Below are 18729 nucleotides of genomic sequence, written 5' to 3'. Positions count from 1 at the left end.
ACCCCCCCCCTCCCCCCCGATATATGGAACTAAAAAGACAGAACAGCCCCCCCCCCGATAAATGGAACTAAAGAGACAGAACAGCTCCCCCCCCCCCCGATATATGGAACTAAAAAGACAACCCCCCCCCCCCCGATATATGGAACTAAAAAGACAAAACAGCCCCCCCCCCCAATATATGGAACTAAAAAGACAAAACAGCCCCCCCCCCCCGATATATGGAACTAAAAATACAAAACAGCCCCCCCCCCCCCCCCCCCGATATATGGAACTAAAAAGACAGAACAGCCCCCCCCGATATATGGAACTAAAAAGACAGAACAGCTCCCCCCCCCCCCCGATATATGGAACTAAAAAGACAAAACAGACACATGGATTACGGTGGGTCTTTTCCTTAACATTTCAGCACATGCCTTCTTCGAAACATCGGTTTGGTCCCTACAGAAAAAATTATTTGGAGTAGGCCAAATACACTCATTACAAAGTGTGCTACTTTGATAGTTTTTTCCAAATTTATGGACTGTTACTTTGATGGACTATTACCTTGATGGACTGTTACTACCTGCACCATGTAGGTAACGGTCCTTTTTGGGCTGTCGGTCTCCAGCTCTTAACTGCCGGACGAGAGACTGAATGTTCCCAGCCTCAGGTAGCTTCCAAATTGGCACCCTATTCCCAATTTAGGCTGAATCACATCCGGCCGTAGGGCGGCGCACAATTGGCCCTGCGTCGTCAGAGTTTGGCCGGGGTAGGCCATCATTGTAAATAAGAATTTGTTCTTAACTGACTTACCTAGTTATATGAAGGTTAAATAAAATAGAAAACGTACTACCTGGTCAAAAGTACGGCTCTAAATAGGGAATAGGGAGGTATTTGGTACGTGGATTCAGAACAGCAGCTAGGGGAACCATGTCTGGAACTAAGGGAGAGTCCCTGTCCACACCAATGATGTCATGTGGCCCACTCCCCACACACATAGACAAACAAACACAGAAAGCACTTACACATTACTGCCTCTCTGACCCAGACAGTTGCACACCCAGCGGGCGAGTGACATTTGAGTGAAAGTGTTAGCTACTTCATTTGCGTGTAGTGTCTATCCTACACATTGCTTTCTGCATCAAAGTGGAGAGATGTCGATGACTCATCTCTAGAGGTCGACCGATTATGATTTTTCAACGCCGATGCCGATTATTGGAGGACCAAAAAAGCCGATGCCGATTAAATCGGCCTATTTTTTTTATTTTATTTGTAATAATGACAATTACAACAATAATGAATGAACACTTATTTTTACTTAATATAATACATCAATAAAATAAATTTAGCCTCAAATAAATAATGAAACATGTTCAATTTGGTTTAAATAATGCAAAAACAAAGTGTTGGAGAAGAAAGTAAAAGTGCAATATGTGCCATGTAAGAAAGCTAACGTTTATGTTCCTTGCTCAGAACATGAGAACATATGAAAGCTGGTGGTTCCTTTTAACATGAGTCTTCAATATTCCCAGGTAAGAAGTTTTAGGTTGTAGTTATTATAGGAATTATAGGACTATTTCTCTCTATACCATTTGTATTTCATATACCTTTGACTATTGGATGTTCTTATAGGCACTTTAGTATTGCCAGTGTAACAGTATAGCTTCCGTCCCTCTCCTCGCTCCTATCTGGGCTCGAACCAGGAACACAACGACAACAGCCACCCTCGAAGCAGTGTTACCCATGCAGAGCATGGTCTCAGAGCGAGTGACGTTTGAAACGCTATTAGCGCGCACCCCGCTAACTAGCTAGTCATTTCACTTCGGTTACACCAGCCTAATCTCGGGAGTTGATAGGCTTGAAGTCATGAACAGAGCAATGCTGGATGCACAATGAAGAGCTGCTGGCAAAACGCACGAAAGTGCTGTTTGAATGAATGCTTACGAGCCAGCTGCTGCCTACCACAGCTCAGTCAGATACTTGTATCCTCAGTCAGATTATATGCAACGCAGGACACGCTAGATAAACTAGCAATATCATCAACCATGTGTAGTTAACTAGTGATTATGAATGATTGATTGATTGTTTTTTCTAAGATAAGTTTAATGCTAGCTAGCAACTTACCTTGGCTTATTGCATTTGCGTAACAGGCAGTCTCCTTGTGGAGTGCAACGAGAGGCAGGTGGTTATAGCGTTGGACTAGTTAACTGTAAGGTTGCAAGATTATATCCCCCGAGCTGACAAGGTGAAAATCTGTTATTCTGCCCCTGAACAAGGCAGTTACCCCACCGTTCCTAGGCCGTCATTGAAAATAAGAATGTGTTATTAACTGACTTGCCTAGTTAAATAAAGGTAATAAATACATTTATTAAAAACAACATTCAGCTAGCCAAGGAAAAATTGATTAACATTGTTTTAGATGCCTTGGAGGTTTGTATACAGTTGAAGTCTGAAGTTTACATACACTTAGGTTGGAGTCATTAAAACAAATTTTTCAACCACTCCACAAATTTCTTGTTAACGAACTAAAGTTTTGGCAAGTCGGTTAGGACATCTACTTTGTTTACAGACAGATTATTTCACTGTATCACAATTCCAGTGGGTCAGAAGTTAACATACACTAAGTTGACTGTGCCTTTAAACAGCTTGGAAAATTCCAGAAAATTATGTCATGGCTTTACAAGCTTCTGTTAGGCTAATTGACATAATTTGAGTCAATTGGAGGTGTACCTGTGGATGTATTTCAAGGCCTACCTTCAAACTCAGTGCCTCTTTGCTTGACATCATGGGAAAATTAAAAGAAATCAGCGAAGACCTCAGAAAAACAATTGTAAACCTCCACAAGTCTGCTTCATCCTAGGGTACCACGTTTATCTGTACAAACAATAGTACGCAAGTATAAACACCATGGGACCACGCAGCCGTCATACCGCTCAGGAAGGAGATGCATTCTGTCTCCTAGAGATGAACGTAATTTGGTGTAAAAAGTGCAAATCCCCAGAACAACAGCAAAGGACCTTATGAAAATGCTGGAGGAAACGATTACAAAAGTATCCATATCCACAGTAAAACGAGTCCTATATCGACATAACCTGAAAGGCCACTCAGCAAGGAAGAAGCCACTGCTCCAAAACTGCCATAAAATAAGCAAGACTACGGTTTGCAACTGCACGTGGGGACAAAGATTGTACTTTTTGGAAATATGTCCTCTGGTCTGATGAAAGAAAAATAGAAGTGTTTGGCCATAATGACCATCATTATGCTTGGAGGAAAAAGGGGGAGGCTTGCAAGCCGAAGAACACCATCCCAACCGTGAAGCACGGTGATGGCAGCATCAGGTTGTGGGGTGCTTTGCTGCAGGAAGGACTGGTGCACTTCACAAAATAGATGGCATCACGAGGTAGGAAAATTATGTGGATATATTGAAGCAACATCTCAAGACATCAGTCAGAAAGTTAAAGCTTGGTCGCAAATGGGTCTTCCAAATGGACAATGACCCCAAGCATACTTCCAAAGTTGTGGCAAAATGGCTTAAGGACAACAAAGTCAAGGCCTTGGAGTGGCCATCACAAAGCCCTGACCTCAATCCCATAGAAAATGTGTGAGCAGAACTGAAAAAGCGGGTGTAAGCAAGGAGGCCTACAAACCTGACTCAGTTACACCAGCTCTGTCAGGAGGAATGGGCCAAAATTCACCCAACTTATTGTGGGAAGCTTGTGGAAGGCTACCTGAAACGTTTGACCCAAGTTAAACAATTTATAGGTAATTCTACCAAATACTAATTGAGTGTATGTATGTAAACTTCTGACCCACTGGGAATGTGATGAAAGAAATAGAAGCGGAAATAAATCACTGTACTATTATTCTGACATTTCACATTCTTAAAATAAATCCTAACTCCTGTTTTAGGTCCTTACTGACCTAAGACAGGACATTTTTACTCGGATTAAATGTCAGGAATTGTGAAAAACTGAGTTTAAATGTATTTGGCCAAGGTGCACGTAAACTTCCGACTTCAACTGTATATGGGGATATTCTGACATTGCTGGAGTGTGTATAGCCAGGGTTATGTTCAGTTACCACGGAATTGGAGAAAACTTTTTGAAACGGAGGAAGTCCCATCTATACTTGTCCAACAATACGACCCATTGCTTTTTAAAATCGTTTTGCCCACTGAACTAGAAAACTTGAGTACCCCAACAACTTAAACAATTTGTTTCCATCATGAACGAAAATAGGTGAAGGAATTACCTCCGAGTTCCTTCACATTTAGAATGGCATTCTGGAATGGAACAGCTTTGATGCTAAAACCTAGAAAACAGAATGACATGTAAAGCTTCACACAGAGATATGGCAGACCTTGCTTAATAAGAGGCAAGAGAAAGGTATTCAGCACGTCTTCAACACATGTAGGCCTGAAGCACATGTATGTGTTGTGAAAGGCTTATAATTCTGTTCTTTCAGCAGGTAGGGAAGATGTCTGAATGCTCACCACATAACTACTGAAGCTTAAATGTGATATAAAAGTGATATAGGCCTAACTGTGTAAAGAGCATTTGAACTTGAAAAGTGATTTCTTCTGGTGAAGCGAGTCTCACCCGTAGTTGGCCCGATGTTGTCTGTGGCTTCACTGCAGAGTCTGGAGAGTAGACTGGTCTTCCCCGAGCCTGTGAGTCCAATACACACCAGGTCATACTCTGGTCTGGGAGACGGTGGTCCTTTACAGCACAGTGTCCTGAAACACTGGAGGTAGAAGGGAGAGACGGATGAAGAGAAGAGGGACACAGAGTGAAAGAGAGAGTGGGAAAGAGTGATAAAAGGATAGGGAAGATGGGGTGGAGGGGTGGAGAGAAGGGCTGCAGAGTTAGAGTAATAACAGGTCTGATGGCCAGAGCTAGAGTATCTGTGGAATCTGTGTTTTCGTGTTTGGATTCTACACCCACTGATCTACTCTGTGACACTACTGACGTCTGTTCTGCCACCGAGTACGCCACTCGCCACTCTGGAGACGTCGGGCAGGGTCACATCTGTTAACGCCATCTGTTTCCAGCCAAAGATCATGTAAGATCTGGAGAGGAGAGGGGGGGAGAGAAAAAAAGTCCTCTCTCCTCTTCGCTTTCATTTCAATCCTGTGACACACACAATCCTGTGACACACACAATCCTGTGACACACACAATCCTGTGACACACACAATCCTGTGACACACCATACGTCTTTGAACTTATGTAGCCAGTGTGCTAAGAGAGGATGCATTGAGGTACCATAGTATTAGTACAGGATGTTGTGAGTGAACGTGAACCTCCAGATGTGTTATGCAACATGGTCCAAGTCATTGAGGGACTGTTGCTCCGTCAACATGGAAGATCAAAGAAACCTCAATAGGGGCCTCCTATTGAAATAGAAACCAGGGAAGCTGGCCATGGTCTCACACCCGGTCTCATACACATGGTCTCACACACAGTAAGGGCCCCATGGTGGTTATGTCATGTTTCTACACAACAAGCAATGTGCACCAGGTCTCTGGTCCTTTTAGTAGAAACAGATCCCAGGTTCCTCACCTTTATCTGGGTGCTGATAAAGGAAATGACATGGGTCTGGTCAGCTAAGCAGTCTCCTGCTCATAGAAGAAACATCACATGTAAAACTATAAGCTTAGCTCGAACCAGTAGCATGCCCTGCTCTATATAGACAATAGCCCACTGATCTCCCCTTGCGGAAGGAGATAAGACAAGACAAGCCTTTCATGTTGCACAGGTGTTGCACCGGATAAACATGTTCCTCATTGGTACCAATTACAGACCTGTGTGTGTAGCCTAGCAGAGTCTGAAATAGCAGCTTAAACAAATAGATCTTAACATTACAAACACAGGAACAGACAAAAAAGGTAGGTCATGTTGAGGTTTAGAAAGTCGACATCGGTATACCATTCTCAGACTATGAGTGATAACAGCACAGACTCGGGGACAGTGTACTCCACCCATTGACTACTACACCATTACATGGGAAGAGACTGCCCTCTGGTGGTGATTTTAATTATTTAGAATACTTAATATTAGGAAGCTGTTCCTAATATTTAGTATACTCAGTGTATAGTGCTTTTTCTCACATCACTGTTACGAGATGGGTGATGGCAGGACCAGTCTGGCACATAATCTCCTAAATATTACATGTTTATAAAGTAGTTCTAAATAAGATGGCAGGCTGCTCAGCTCTCATGACGTAGGACTAAATCACGTTGTTACAAAGCAGACACAAGATGGTTGACAATACTACCGTTTTCAGAACAAATAAAACTAAAAATTCAAAACTAGACAAATTCTGATCGTCAACTACACAGAATTAGTTCAAATTTCCATGTTGTGAATTTGTTCATTATTTCAACTTCACCACCAGGTGGCATGTGCCAGCAAGTTCCTTCACTACAGCTCACGTCAATTTTTCCCTTTCCCTGATTGAACATTTCAATAACCGACAAGATTAGATGACCAAGCTCCACTAGCCCTATACCAGACTGGCAAGTTTCCAAACAAATATACAACTTGACGATGTTTGTATTTAGGAACTCTTGGAGAGAGTGAGAGTCGGGGGTAAGGATCATGACCAACAGCTTGAATCAGTCGATCAACAGCCATGACTACTATCTGAGTGAGTCCTTGCAGACTCCTACTGCAGCCTTGCTATAAGAGATGGTTAGAAGCAACAAGACACAAGCACATTTAAAATGTTGGTCCCATGTTTCAGGAGCTGAAATACAAGATCCCAGAAATGTATATATGCACAAAAAGCTTATTTCTCTCAAATGTTGTGCACATACAGGACCAGTCAAAAGTTGACACCTACTCATTCAAAGGTTTTTCTTTATTTTTACAATTTTCTACATTGTAGAATAGTGAAGACATCAAAACCATGAAATAACACATATGAAATCATGTAGTAACCAAATAAGAATTCAATCAAAATATATTTTAGACTCCTCAAAGTAGCTACCCTTTGCCTTGATGACAGCTTTGCACACTCTTGGCATTCTCTAAAACAGCTTCATGAGGAATGATTTTCCAACAGTCTTGAAGGAGTTCCCACATATGCTGAGGACTTGTTGGCTGCTTTTCCTTCACTCGGAGGTCCAATTCATCCCAAGCCATCTATATTGGGTTGAGGTCGGGCAATTGTGGAGGCCAGGTCATCTGATGCAGCACTCCATCACTCTCCTTCTTGGCCAAATAGCCCTTACACAGCCTGGAGGTGTGATGGTCATTGTCCTGTTGAAAAATAAATTATAGTACCACTAAGCGCAAGCCAGATGGGATGGCGTATTGCAGAATTCTAAATAAATCACAGACAGTGTCACCAGCAAAGCACCCCCACACCATCACACCTCCTCCTCCATGCTTCACGGTGGGAACCACACATGCGGAGATTATCCGTTCCCCTACTCTGCGTCTCAAAAAGCCACAGCGGTCGGAACCAAAAATGTCTAATTTGGACTCAGACCTAAGGACATATTTCCACCGGTCTAATGTCCATCGCTTGTGTTTCCTGTCCCAAGCAAGTCTCTTCTTATTATTGGTGTCCTTTAGTAGTGTTTTATTTGAAGCAATTTGACCATGAAGGCCTGATTCATGCAGTCTCCTCTGAACAGTTGATGTTGAGATGTGTCTGTTACTTGAACTCTGAAGCATTTATTTGGGCTGCAATTTCTGAGGCTGCCAAATAATGAACTTATCTTCTGCAGTAGAGGTAACTCTGGGTCTTCCATTCCTGTGGTGGTCCTCATGAGAGCCAGTTTCATCATTGCGCTTGATGGTTTTTGCGACTGCACTTGAAGAAATGTTCAAAGTTCTTAAAATGTTCCAGATTGACCTTCATGTCTTTAAGTAATGGACTGTCATTTATCTTTGGTTATTTGAGCTGTTCTTGCCATAATATGGACTTGGTCTTTTAATAAATAGGGCCATCTTCTGTATACCACCCCTACCTTGTCACAACACAATTGATTGGCTCAAACCCATTAAGGAAAGAAATTCCACAAATTAATGTTGAACAAGACACACCTGTTAATTGAATTGCATTCCAGGTGACTACCTCTGGAAGCTGGTTGAGAGAATGCCAAAAGTGTGCAAAGCTGTCATTAAGGCAAGGGGTGGCTACTTTGAAGAATCTCAAATCTAAAAAATATTTTGATTTGTTTAACACTTATGATCGACATGATTCCATGTGTTATTTCATAGTTTTGTTGTCTTCACTATTATTTTACCATGTAGAACATAGTAAAAATAAAGAAAAACCCTGGAATGAGTAGGTGTGTCCAAACTTTTGACTGGTACTGTATTTGTTTACATCCCTGTTAGTGAGTATTTCTCATTTTTATTTCACCTTTATTTAACCAGGTAGGTAGTTGAGAACAAGTTCTCATTTACAACTGCGACCTGGCCAAGATAAAAAAAAAAATGTAAAAAAGCAGTTTGACACATACAACAACACAGAGTTTACACATCCTTTGCCAAGATAATCTATCCACCTGAAAGGTGTGGCAAATCAAGAAGCTGATTAACTTCTTATGGCTGGGGCCGCTATTTTCACGTTCGGATGAAAAGCGTGCCCTGAGTAAACTGCCTGCTACTCAAATCAAATCAAATTTTATTTGTCACATACACATGGTTAGCATATGTTAATGCTTGTGCTTCTAGTTCCGACAATGCAGTAATAACCAACAAGTAATCTAGCTAACAATTCCAAAACTACTACCTTATAGACACAAGTGTAAGGGGATAAAGAATATGTACATAAAGATATATGAATGAGTGATGGTACAGAGCGGCATAGGCAAGATATAATAGATGGTATTGAGTGCAGTATATACATATGAGATGAGTATGTAAACACAGTGGCATAGTTAAAGTGGCTAGTGATACATGTATTACATAAAGATGCAGTAGATGATATAGAGTACAGTATATACGTATACATATGAGATGAATAATGTAGGGTATGTAAACATTATATTAGGTAGCATTATTAGGTAGCATTGGCCCACAAGCTAAGATATGCATAGTATTAGTATATTTGGATAGAAAACACTCTGAAGTTTGCAAAACTGTTTGAATTATGTCTGTGAGTATAACAGAACTCATATGGCAGATGAAAACCTGAGAAAAATCCACCCAGGAAGTGGAAAATCTGAGGTTTGTAGTTTTTCAAGTGATTGCCTATCCAATATACAGTGTCAAATTTGGTCCGATTGCACTTCCTAAGGCTTCCACAAGATGTCAACAGTCTTTAGAATGTTGTTTCAGGCTTCTACTGTGAAGGGGGAGCGAATAAGAGCGGTTTGCATCAGGGGTCTGGCTGAAAGCCATTACTTTAGTCACGAGCATGGCCGTGAGCACGAGCTCTGTTCCTTTTCATTTCTAAAGACAAAGGAATTGTTCGGTTGAAACATTATTGAAGATTTATGATAAAAACATCCTAAAGATTGATTCTATACATGGTTTGACATGTTTCTACGAACTGTAATAGAACTTTTTTGACTTTTCATCTGGACTTAGTTCTCGCGCATTGTGCATTTGGATTACTGGACTAAATGCGTGAACAAAAAGGAGGTATTTGGATATAAATGATGACTATCGAACAAAATTTAAATTTATTGTGGAACTGGGATTCCTGGGAGTCCATTCCGATGAAGATCAAAGGTAAATTAATATTTATTATGCTATTTCTGACTTTTGTTGACTCAACAACATGGCAAGTATCTGTTTTGTGGCTGAGCGCTGTACTCAGATTATCGCATGGTGTGCTTTTGCCGTAAAGCTTTTTGAACTCTGACACGGCGGTTGCATTAAGGAGAAGTATATTTTTAATTCTATGCACAACACTTGTATCTTTCATCAACCTTTATGATGAGTATTCCTGTAAATTGATGTGGCTCTCTGCAAAATCCCAGGATGTTTTGGAGGCAAAACATTACTGAACATAACACGCCAATGTAAACAGAGATTTTTGGATGTAAATATGAAATTTATCGAACAAAACATACATGTATTGTGTAACATGAAGTCCTATGAGTGCCATCTGATGAAGATCAAAGGTTAGTGATTCATTTTCTCTCTATTTCTGCTTTTTGTGACTCCTCTCTTTGACTAGAAAATGGCTGTTTTTTTGTGACTAGGCGCTGATCAAACATAATCGCATGGTATGCTTTCATCATAAAGCCTTTTTGAAATCAGACACTGTGGTGGGATTAACAACAAGTTTCTTTAAAATGGTGTATAATACTTGTATGTTTGAGGAATTTTAATTATGAGATTTCTGTTGTTTGAATTTGGCGCCCTGCACTTTCACTGGCTGTTGTCAAATCGATCCCGTTAACAGGATTTCAGCCATAAGAAGTTAAACAGCATGATCATTACAAAGGTGCACCTTGTGTTGGGGACAATAAAAGGCCCCTCTAAAATGTGCAGTTTTGTCACAACACAATGCAAGTGTGCAATTGGCATGCTGACTGCAGGAATGTTCATTTCTCTACCATAAGCCAATGTAATTTTAGAGAACTTGGCAGTATGTCCAACCAGCCTCACAACCGCAGACCACGTGTATGGTGTTGCCTGTGCGAGCGGTTTGCTGATGTCAACAGTGTGAACAGAGGAGCCCCATGGTGGCGGTGGGGTTATAGTATTAGCAGGCAATGAACACAATTGCATTTTATCAATGACAATTTGAATAGAAAATAATACCATGAAGATATCCCGAGGCCCATTGTGAGCCCCATTTTTTTAAGGTATCTGTGACCAACAAATGCATATCTGTATTCCCAGTCATGTGAAATCCATAGATTAGGGCCTAATGAATTTATTTAAATTGCCTGATTTCCTCATATGAACTGTAACTCAGTAAAATGAAATTGTTGCGTTTATATTTTTGTTCAGTATACATTTAACTAACAGATGGTAAGAATCTCTGGATTAACTTTTGCCTCGATTTGGCAGTCTCGTCCAGACCATCAAGGCATTTGTAGTTCTTTAGCCACAATAGCAGTTAATTAGCATTTCATTTTGGGGGGGTAAATATATTGATAAAAGTCCCCCTGTCCTAGAGATTTACACGATTATCAAAAGCCTACACAAAACACAGCCCTTATTGTAAGTGTTTCTAAAATCCCCTATGGGAAAAATAAAAATGTCCTGTTTGATAGCTAGGTTTTATGGGTAATATGACTCATTCTGTGGTAGTCTATTCAAGTCAGGGCTGAGAGACATTTTGAGCATACCAATGAGTTTACCAGTCAAATTACCAGGGCGAGGTTCAGAAACCCTTCACAGCTAGCACATTTGGTTCGTTGGAAGTTGTGGGAATGTATGTTTTTGGTTCTGGGAACGAAGCCATAAGTTTCCTTACAGTTAAAACGTGTTTTTTTTAATGTAACCTGCTTTGGGAATGTACTTTTTTTTCTATGGTTCTCTGATAGTTTTCCTGGAAGGTTTTATTAAAAGTTCTGACAACAGAAATTATAGGTTACTTGAGAGTAATTAAATAACGTTCTGAGAACATTTCAATAAGACCTAATAAACACTGCTAACTTAGTTTGGGTTAACTGTTTTGAACTCCAAGCACAGATAGGACACATGGAAATTAATTTGCTTAGGCATTAATCATGCAAACATATCTGTTTTTTTTATTGTGGCATGGCATCAGTGAGATTCAAACCTATAATCTTCTGCTCTTCAATGTAATTAGTCCACTGTGCCACCAGGAAGTTAGCATGCCATGTTTTTTTAACACATACAAAGCTGTTCATTTTAGTATATTCAAACAGACCCCATTTCAAAGGAATCAAGCACTCATTAAGATCAGTTAACAAGATATACGATAGAGTTTTGTTGATGCTGAGAATGAAATGTAAACGTTTTAAAATAACATTCTTAGAAAGTACATTGAATGTTACCAATGTTTTGTGGTTTTTGTGGAAAGTTTTAATGTTCTGAGAACAGGACTTTAAATTGAACCATGAAGAAACCTGTAGAAAGCGTTATGCTGAAGTACAAAAATTCCAACAGAAGAACGCTGTTTCTTAATGTTCTGGGAACAATTAAAAAACATTACTTTAAATAGAACCATGAGGAAACTTTATGGGAAGGTTGTATGCTATATAACAATAGGACAACAATGATCTCACCAAACTCGAAGAAAACATATGGTTCTCAGAACGTTGTGTGTTAGCTGGGTTCTATGGATTATATATCTATGTGAGGTCACAACAAGCTCTTCGATATGTGGTGCATGTGCTGCCCAAATTCAGTCAGTGTTTAGACTGGAGTAAATATATCATTTTGGAAACATTTCAATTTGTCAGGGGGGGCTGCAGCACCTTCAACAACCCTACCTCCCACGGCTATGTCTGTGTCCTATTCTTAGCTGGTTGCTTGCTGTGACATGAGAGAGCCATATCTAGCCTATTCTTAGCTGGCTCTGAAAATCCCCCAGAAAGAAGGAAATGGAGGAGTGTGCGATTACTTCCATGTCATCGGAGCGGATGACACCAGGCTATGTTATGGAAGCATTTTTACCTCCTCGCTGACAGAAAACCGCTGCCTTGAGGACAGACAGCGACCATTCTGCAGGTAGGGACTGAGCTCTCCGAAACTTCATAATAAACATAAAAACAGACCTAGCTCATAAAATCTGTTTAGGCCTAACATTGAGTTTTAAAGTTCGTTTTTTTTGTCCTATGCAATCAAGTTTCTCTTAAACTTAGTTCATAAAAACAATGACATTGCAGTTCTAAAGTGAAATGCTACCCATCCCATGTCCCCATTTGCAGCTAGTGGACTGTTCTTTAGTTATTAAATACTGACACCTTGCTGGTTAGGTTGATACTAAGACTGCTGAACAATTAATCAAATTACAATTAATCAAATCATCTATGCATAGTCACTTTACCCCTACCTACATGTATAAATTATCTCAACTAATCTGTACCCCTGCACATTGACTCGGTACCGTTATCCCCTCTATAGCCTTGTTATTCTTATTTTATTGTGTTACTTTTTATTTTATATTTAATAAATATTTTCTTAACTCTATTTCTTGAACTGCATTGTTGGTTAAGGGCTCGTAAGCATTTCACGGTAAGGGCCACCTGTTGTATTCGGAGCATGTGACAAATAACATTTGATTTGATTTTAATAGAGCAAAGCCAGACTTAGGCTCACTCTTGTAGTGGCTGTGGGTCATTTTCTACACCCTCCCACACACCCTCTGAATGTGGAAGATACTGTACCTTTGTCCGATATATTACCCAATAAACTTCCTTATCATGTAAAGATGTGTTCGCTTTGTGTTGATAGAAAAGATAGCAGGTGAAGAAGGTTTCAGTTTGCCTCATTAATAACGCAGTACATTTTTACCACTGAACAAACACCACACATTGCAGGTGGGGGAAGAGCATCACTGAATCAGAACTAGTCTGGCGCCGTACTGTCTGTGCTGTAGCAGACAACTATTCATTATACAGCATGGAGTTTGTTGTTTGGTTTGTCGATGCTCCATAGACCGCAATGAGTGAACAAAGAGAGGTGTTGGCTAGATACTGAAGCAGAAACAGACTGGACCACTAATGCAAAGCTAAAGGTGTAGAATCACAACAGGAAGTTGCCCACTGTGACCGAGGTACCCCCCTATTCTGGTCACCATGGTGGGCAGTGCCAAGCCAAGGCCAAAGAACCCGGCCTGCTGGACAGGACAGGGGGAACAACAGGAAACAGGCACGGGACCGTGAATTGGAAGTTGAAAAGAAAGAGTGGGACAAACAACTAAACTGAGGAAGTGCACAATTGGGCTTGAAAACAATAAAAAGACTACACAAATCCACCACACATGGAAAACCATACCAGAGATGGATAAAGCACTTCAACCTATACTGGGTCTAGATCCCTCTGGTCTTCTGTCAATGGACACATCATCAATATTGATCTATAGCCTTTAGAATCTTTACGAGAAAAAGCCTTTCTTTCTCACCTGCCTGAAAGAGATGATATCTCAGCGATACCCTACCCCAAGACAATCAGGAAGTCTGTACATTACTATGCCATCTTACCCAAGAGACATGGAGAAGTGTACATGAGGACATTGGCCCACATTACTCCTCTCAGTCATCTCTCTCTCGCTCTCTACACAGTGGTAAAGTAGAGTGCTAATGCAACAGAGAGCAGGAGGGATTTGTTTCATATTTCAGGAGGTTATGACAAGTGTCAGACTCTGCTAAGAGCTAAGCTGTGAGGTGGTCCCCTGCTGTCCACAGCTCAGAGGCAGACTGTTTGGTTTGGCAGAGAAAGCTAGTGTGCAACCCAAATGGAACTCTAGGTGGCCCGGGTCAAAAATAGTGCACTATATATAGGGAATAGGGTGCCATTTGGGATGCAACCCTACAGTCCCTTTTTCTCCCTGGCCCTGCATTCAGACTGTCTAAGCTAAGGCTGAAGGCTCAGTGCCTGCTAATCTATGATCGTAATACAAATTCCAACCAAAACACACAGAATATTGTTCATGAGAGGGTACATCTTGAGCTAAATCTGAAGCTCATCAGATGAGTAAATCAGAAGCTGTTCACGACATGGGTTGGATTAACCTTCGATTAAGTCTCAAATATCCTTATGAATGTAATGACCAGTCAGTATGGGATTCAGGCTACCTCCTCCACCCAAGTCTCTCCCACAGCCACACAAGTCCGGTAAACATGGCTACCTCCACCCTGGTTAGTGGCACAGATCACTGAGAAACACAAAGCGGACATCAATCAATCTTTGCTTCCCCTAACTCAAAACGGACCATTCAGATTGGCTCATTCCAACCCATTCACACATTCCCACATCTTTTTTCTCCAATTGCCTGCTGTTTGGGCGGTTCGTCGCCTAATGGTTAAGGGCGTTGGACCAGTAACCGAATGGTCATTGGTTTGAACCGAGAGCCAACTTGGGGAAAAATCTGCCTTTGTGCCCTCGAGAAAGGCACTTAACCCTAATCGCTCCTGTAAGTGGCTCTGGATAAGAGTATCTGCTAAATGGCTAAAATGTTCATGTAAAAATGTTAAGGCCCTCGTTTCCCAAAAGGCCTTAGGGGTGGTTGCCATGGCGGTATAAAGGCACGGTCATTCTCAGCTGAACAACTGAACTGTGGGTTATTCCCCTAGGCGAGGTGAAATGACCGACTGGCAGGGCTGCCATATCCTGCTTTATCAAAGTGAGGAAGTGCATTGAGCCGGGTGGAGCCCAGTAGCCTATATTCAAAATTCTCCCCCAGTCCAAACATCACCACTCTACTGAACCACCAACTGTAGGTTGCTAGATGGACCATACCACTGAGCCTAGGCCCTAACAGGGGTTGGGATTTGAGACCACAGGCTTAAATATTTCCCACCATTTCAAGCTCCAACTGACAGTTTTAAGCCTTTCCCTGCTGAATTCCCTGCTGTATGGCGATGTTGTTGTTACATCGTAGACCTAGTGGCCTACTGTAGCCTATGTGTCCGGTCTCTGAGTAGCCCACCATCTCTGTTTGTTCCAGTTCATTGAGCATAGATCTCTGAGATAATGTCTGACCTCTATAGCAAAGTGCTGGTGATCCCATTTCCCCTCAGGAGGAGAACAGGTAGAACAACGCTATTTTAAAACACCATTAGTACGCCAACTAAAGACCAAAGAGCTCTAATGACAGACATTAACACACACAGCCACGAGCCCTGGCGACTCAACCAAATCTGGGCCCTATTTATCACAAAGCCTAGCCTAGCTAACCAGAGCCACATTCAAAACCAATCAAACATATCTGTTGAAAAGTGTAGCCTAAACTAAGCAGCCAGTGTACTGTAATAACAGTATAATAACAGATATATTTCCATCTGATGGCTTGCTGATAGGTCAACATCTCTCATAGGTCAACTGGCCAAGGAACATCTGATAACTACTGAGTCCAGTCTAAGCACAACATCGAAGATATTTCCACACTATGACGTTGGTTGGATTTCATGTCACAATCATAAACCTCATAAACATAAACAGACCAGCCCTGCAAACTACCACACTCATATTGCTCTAGCGCCTCCAACACAAATCTAAGATTAAATCACTAGCAGTAGAATGAAGCATCATCTCCTGACTCCTAAGACCAAATCACCAGCAGTAGAATGAAGCATTGTCTCCTGGATCCTGCACTTCGTGACGGGCTGCCCCCAGGTGGTAAGGGTAGGTAACAACACATCCGCCACGATGATCCTCAACACAGGGGCCCCTCAGGGTGTGCGTGCTCAGTCCCCTCCTGTACTCCCTGTTAACTCATGACTGCACGGCCAGTCATGACTCCAACACCATCATTAAGTTTGCCGATGACAACAGTGGTAGGCCTGATCACCGACAACGATGAGACAGCCTATAGGGAGGAGGTCATAGACCTGGCCGTGTGGTGCCAGGACAACAACCTCTCCCTCAACGTGAGCAAGACAAAGGAGATAATTATGGACTACAGGAAGGAAAAAGAGGACTGAGCACGCCCCCATTCTCAGTGACGTGGCTGCAGTGGAGCAGGTTGAGAGCTTCAAGTTCCTTGGTGTCCACATCACCAACAAACTAACATAGTCCAAGCACACCAAGACAGTCGTGAAGAGGGCACGACAAAACCTATTCCCCCTCCGGAGGCTGAAAAGATTTGGCATGGGTCTTCAGATCCTCAAAAGGTTCTACAGCTGTACCGTCGAGAGCATCTTGACTGGTTGCATCACTGCCTGGTATGGCAACTGCTCGGCCTCCCACTACAAGGCACTACAGAGGGTAGTGCATACGGCCCAGTACATCACTGGGGCCAAGCTTCCTGCCATCCAGGACCTCTATACCAGGCGGTGTCAGAGGAAGGCCCTAAAAAGTGTCAAAGACTCCAGCCACCCTAGTCATAGACTGTTCTCTCTGCTACTGCACGACAAGCGGTACCGGAGTGCCAAGTCTAGGTCCAAGAGTCTTGTAAACAGCTTCTACCCTCAAGCCATAAGACTCCTGACCATCTAATCAAATGGCTACTTAGACTATTTGCCTTAACCCCCCCTCCTCTTTTACACCGCTGCTACTCTCTGTTGTTATCATCTATGCATAGTAACTTTAATAACTCTATGTACATGTACACTACTGTTCAAAAGTTTGGGGTCCCTTAGAAATGTCCTTGTTTTTTGACAGAAAAGCACATTTTTGGTCCAATAAAATAACATGAAATTGATCAGAAATACAGTGTAGACATTGTTAATGTTGTAAATGACTATTGTAGATGGAAACGGCAGATGTTTTTATGGAATATCTACATAGACGTACAGAGGCCCATTATCAGCAACCATCACTCCTGTGCTCCAATGGCACGTTGTGTTAGCTAATCCAAGTGTATTATTTTAAAAAGGCTAATTGATCATTAGAAAACCCTTTTGCAATTACGTTAGCACAGCTAAAAACTGTTGTGCTAATTAAAGAAGCAATAGAACTGGCTTTCTTTAGTCTTGTTGAGTATCTGGAGAATGAGCATTTGTGGGTTCGATTACAGGCTCAAAATGTCCGGAAACAAAGAACTTTCTTCTGAAACTCGTCAGTCAAATGAAATCAAATTGTATTTGTCACATGCGCCGAATACAACCAGTGTATAGTTTACCGTGAAATGCTTACTTACAAGCCCTTAAAGAACAGTGCAGTTCAAGAAGAAAATATTTACCAAGTAAACAAAAATAAAAAGTAATAATAAAAAGTAACAATAGAATAACAATAACTCAGCTATATACAGGGGGCACCGGTACTGAGTCAGTGTGCGGGGGTACAGGTTAGTTGAGGTAATCTGTACATGTAGGTGGGGGCAAAGTGACTATGCATAGGTAACAAACAAACAGCGAGTAGCAGTAGTGTACAAAAGGGAGGGGGGGAATGAAGGCTATTCCATTCGAGACATTGCCAAGAAATTGAAGAGCTCGTACAACGCTCTGTACTACTCCCTTCACAGAACAGAGCAAACTGGCTCCTACCAAAATAGTTAGAGGAGTGGGAGGCCCCAGTGCACAACTGAGCAAGAGGACAAGTACATTAGAGTGTCTAGTTTGAGAAACAGATGCCTCACAGGTCCTCAACTGACAGCTTCATTTAATAGTACCCGCAAAACACCAGTCTTAACGTCAACAGTGAAGAGGCGACTCCGGGATGCTGGCCGCCTAGGCAGAGTTGCAAAGAAAAAGCCACATCTCAGACTGGCCAATAAAAATAAAAGATTAAGTTGGGCAAAAGAACACAGACACTGGACAGAGGAACTCTGCCTAGAAGGCCAGCATCACGGAGTCACCTCTTCACTGTTGATGTTGAGACTGGTGTTTTGCGGGTACTATTAATGAAGCTGCCAGTTGAGGAAGTGTGAGGTGTCTGGTTGAGCTAGTTTGCGTTGTTCTGTGAAAGGAATAGTACACAGCGTTGTACGAGATCTTCAGTTTCTTGGCAATTTCTCATATGGAATAGCCTTCATTACTCAGAACAAGAATAGACTGATGAGTTTCAGAAGAAAGTTCTTTGTTTCTGGCCATTTTGAGCCTGTAATCGAATCCACAAATGCTGATTCTCCAGATACTCAACTAGTCTAAAGGTGCTCAGTTTTATTGCTTCTTTAATCAGCACAAGTTTTCAGCTGATCTAACATAATTGAAAAAGGGTTTTCTAAGGATCAATTAGCCTTTTAAAATAATAAAACTAGG

General features: G+C 41.6%; 1 protein-coding gene across 1 annotated transcript in view; it reads right to left on the bottom strand.

Annotated features, from left to right (window-relative positions):
• The window catches only part of LOC139422750 (ADP-ribosylation factor-like protein 15), a 70780-nt gene that overhangs the window by 42997 nt on the left and 9054 nt on the right, over positions 1–18729 (bottom strand). The window contains exons 2-3 of the mRNA XM_071174070.1: positions 4578–4722; positions 4231–4290 (exon numbers count right to left, since the gene is read on the bottom strand). Of these exons, the coding sequence (XP_071030171.1) occupies positions 4231–4290; positions 4578–4722 (205 nt within the window). The remainder of the gene's footprint in view (positions 1–4230; positions 4291–4577; positions 4723–18729) is intronic.

Source organism: Oncorhynchus clarkii, chromosome 12 (genome assembly GCF_045791955.1).
Source record: "Oncorhynchus clarkii lewisi isolate Uvic-CL-2024 chromosome 12, UVic_Ocla_1.0, whole genome shotgun sequence".
Taxonomy (NCBI): Eukaryota; Metazoa; Chordata; class Actinopteri; order Salmoniformes; family Salmonidae; genus Oncorhynchus; species Oncorhynchus clarkii.
The sequence above is the reverse complement of the archived record's forward strand: the minus strand, read 5'-3'. Positions and strand labels throughout refer to the sequence as shown.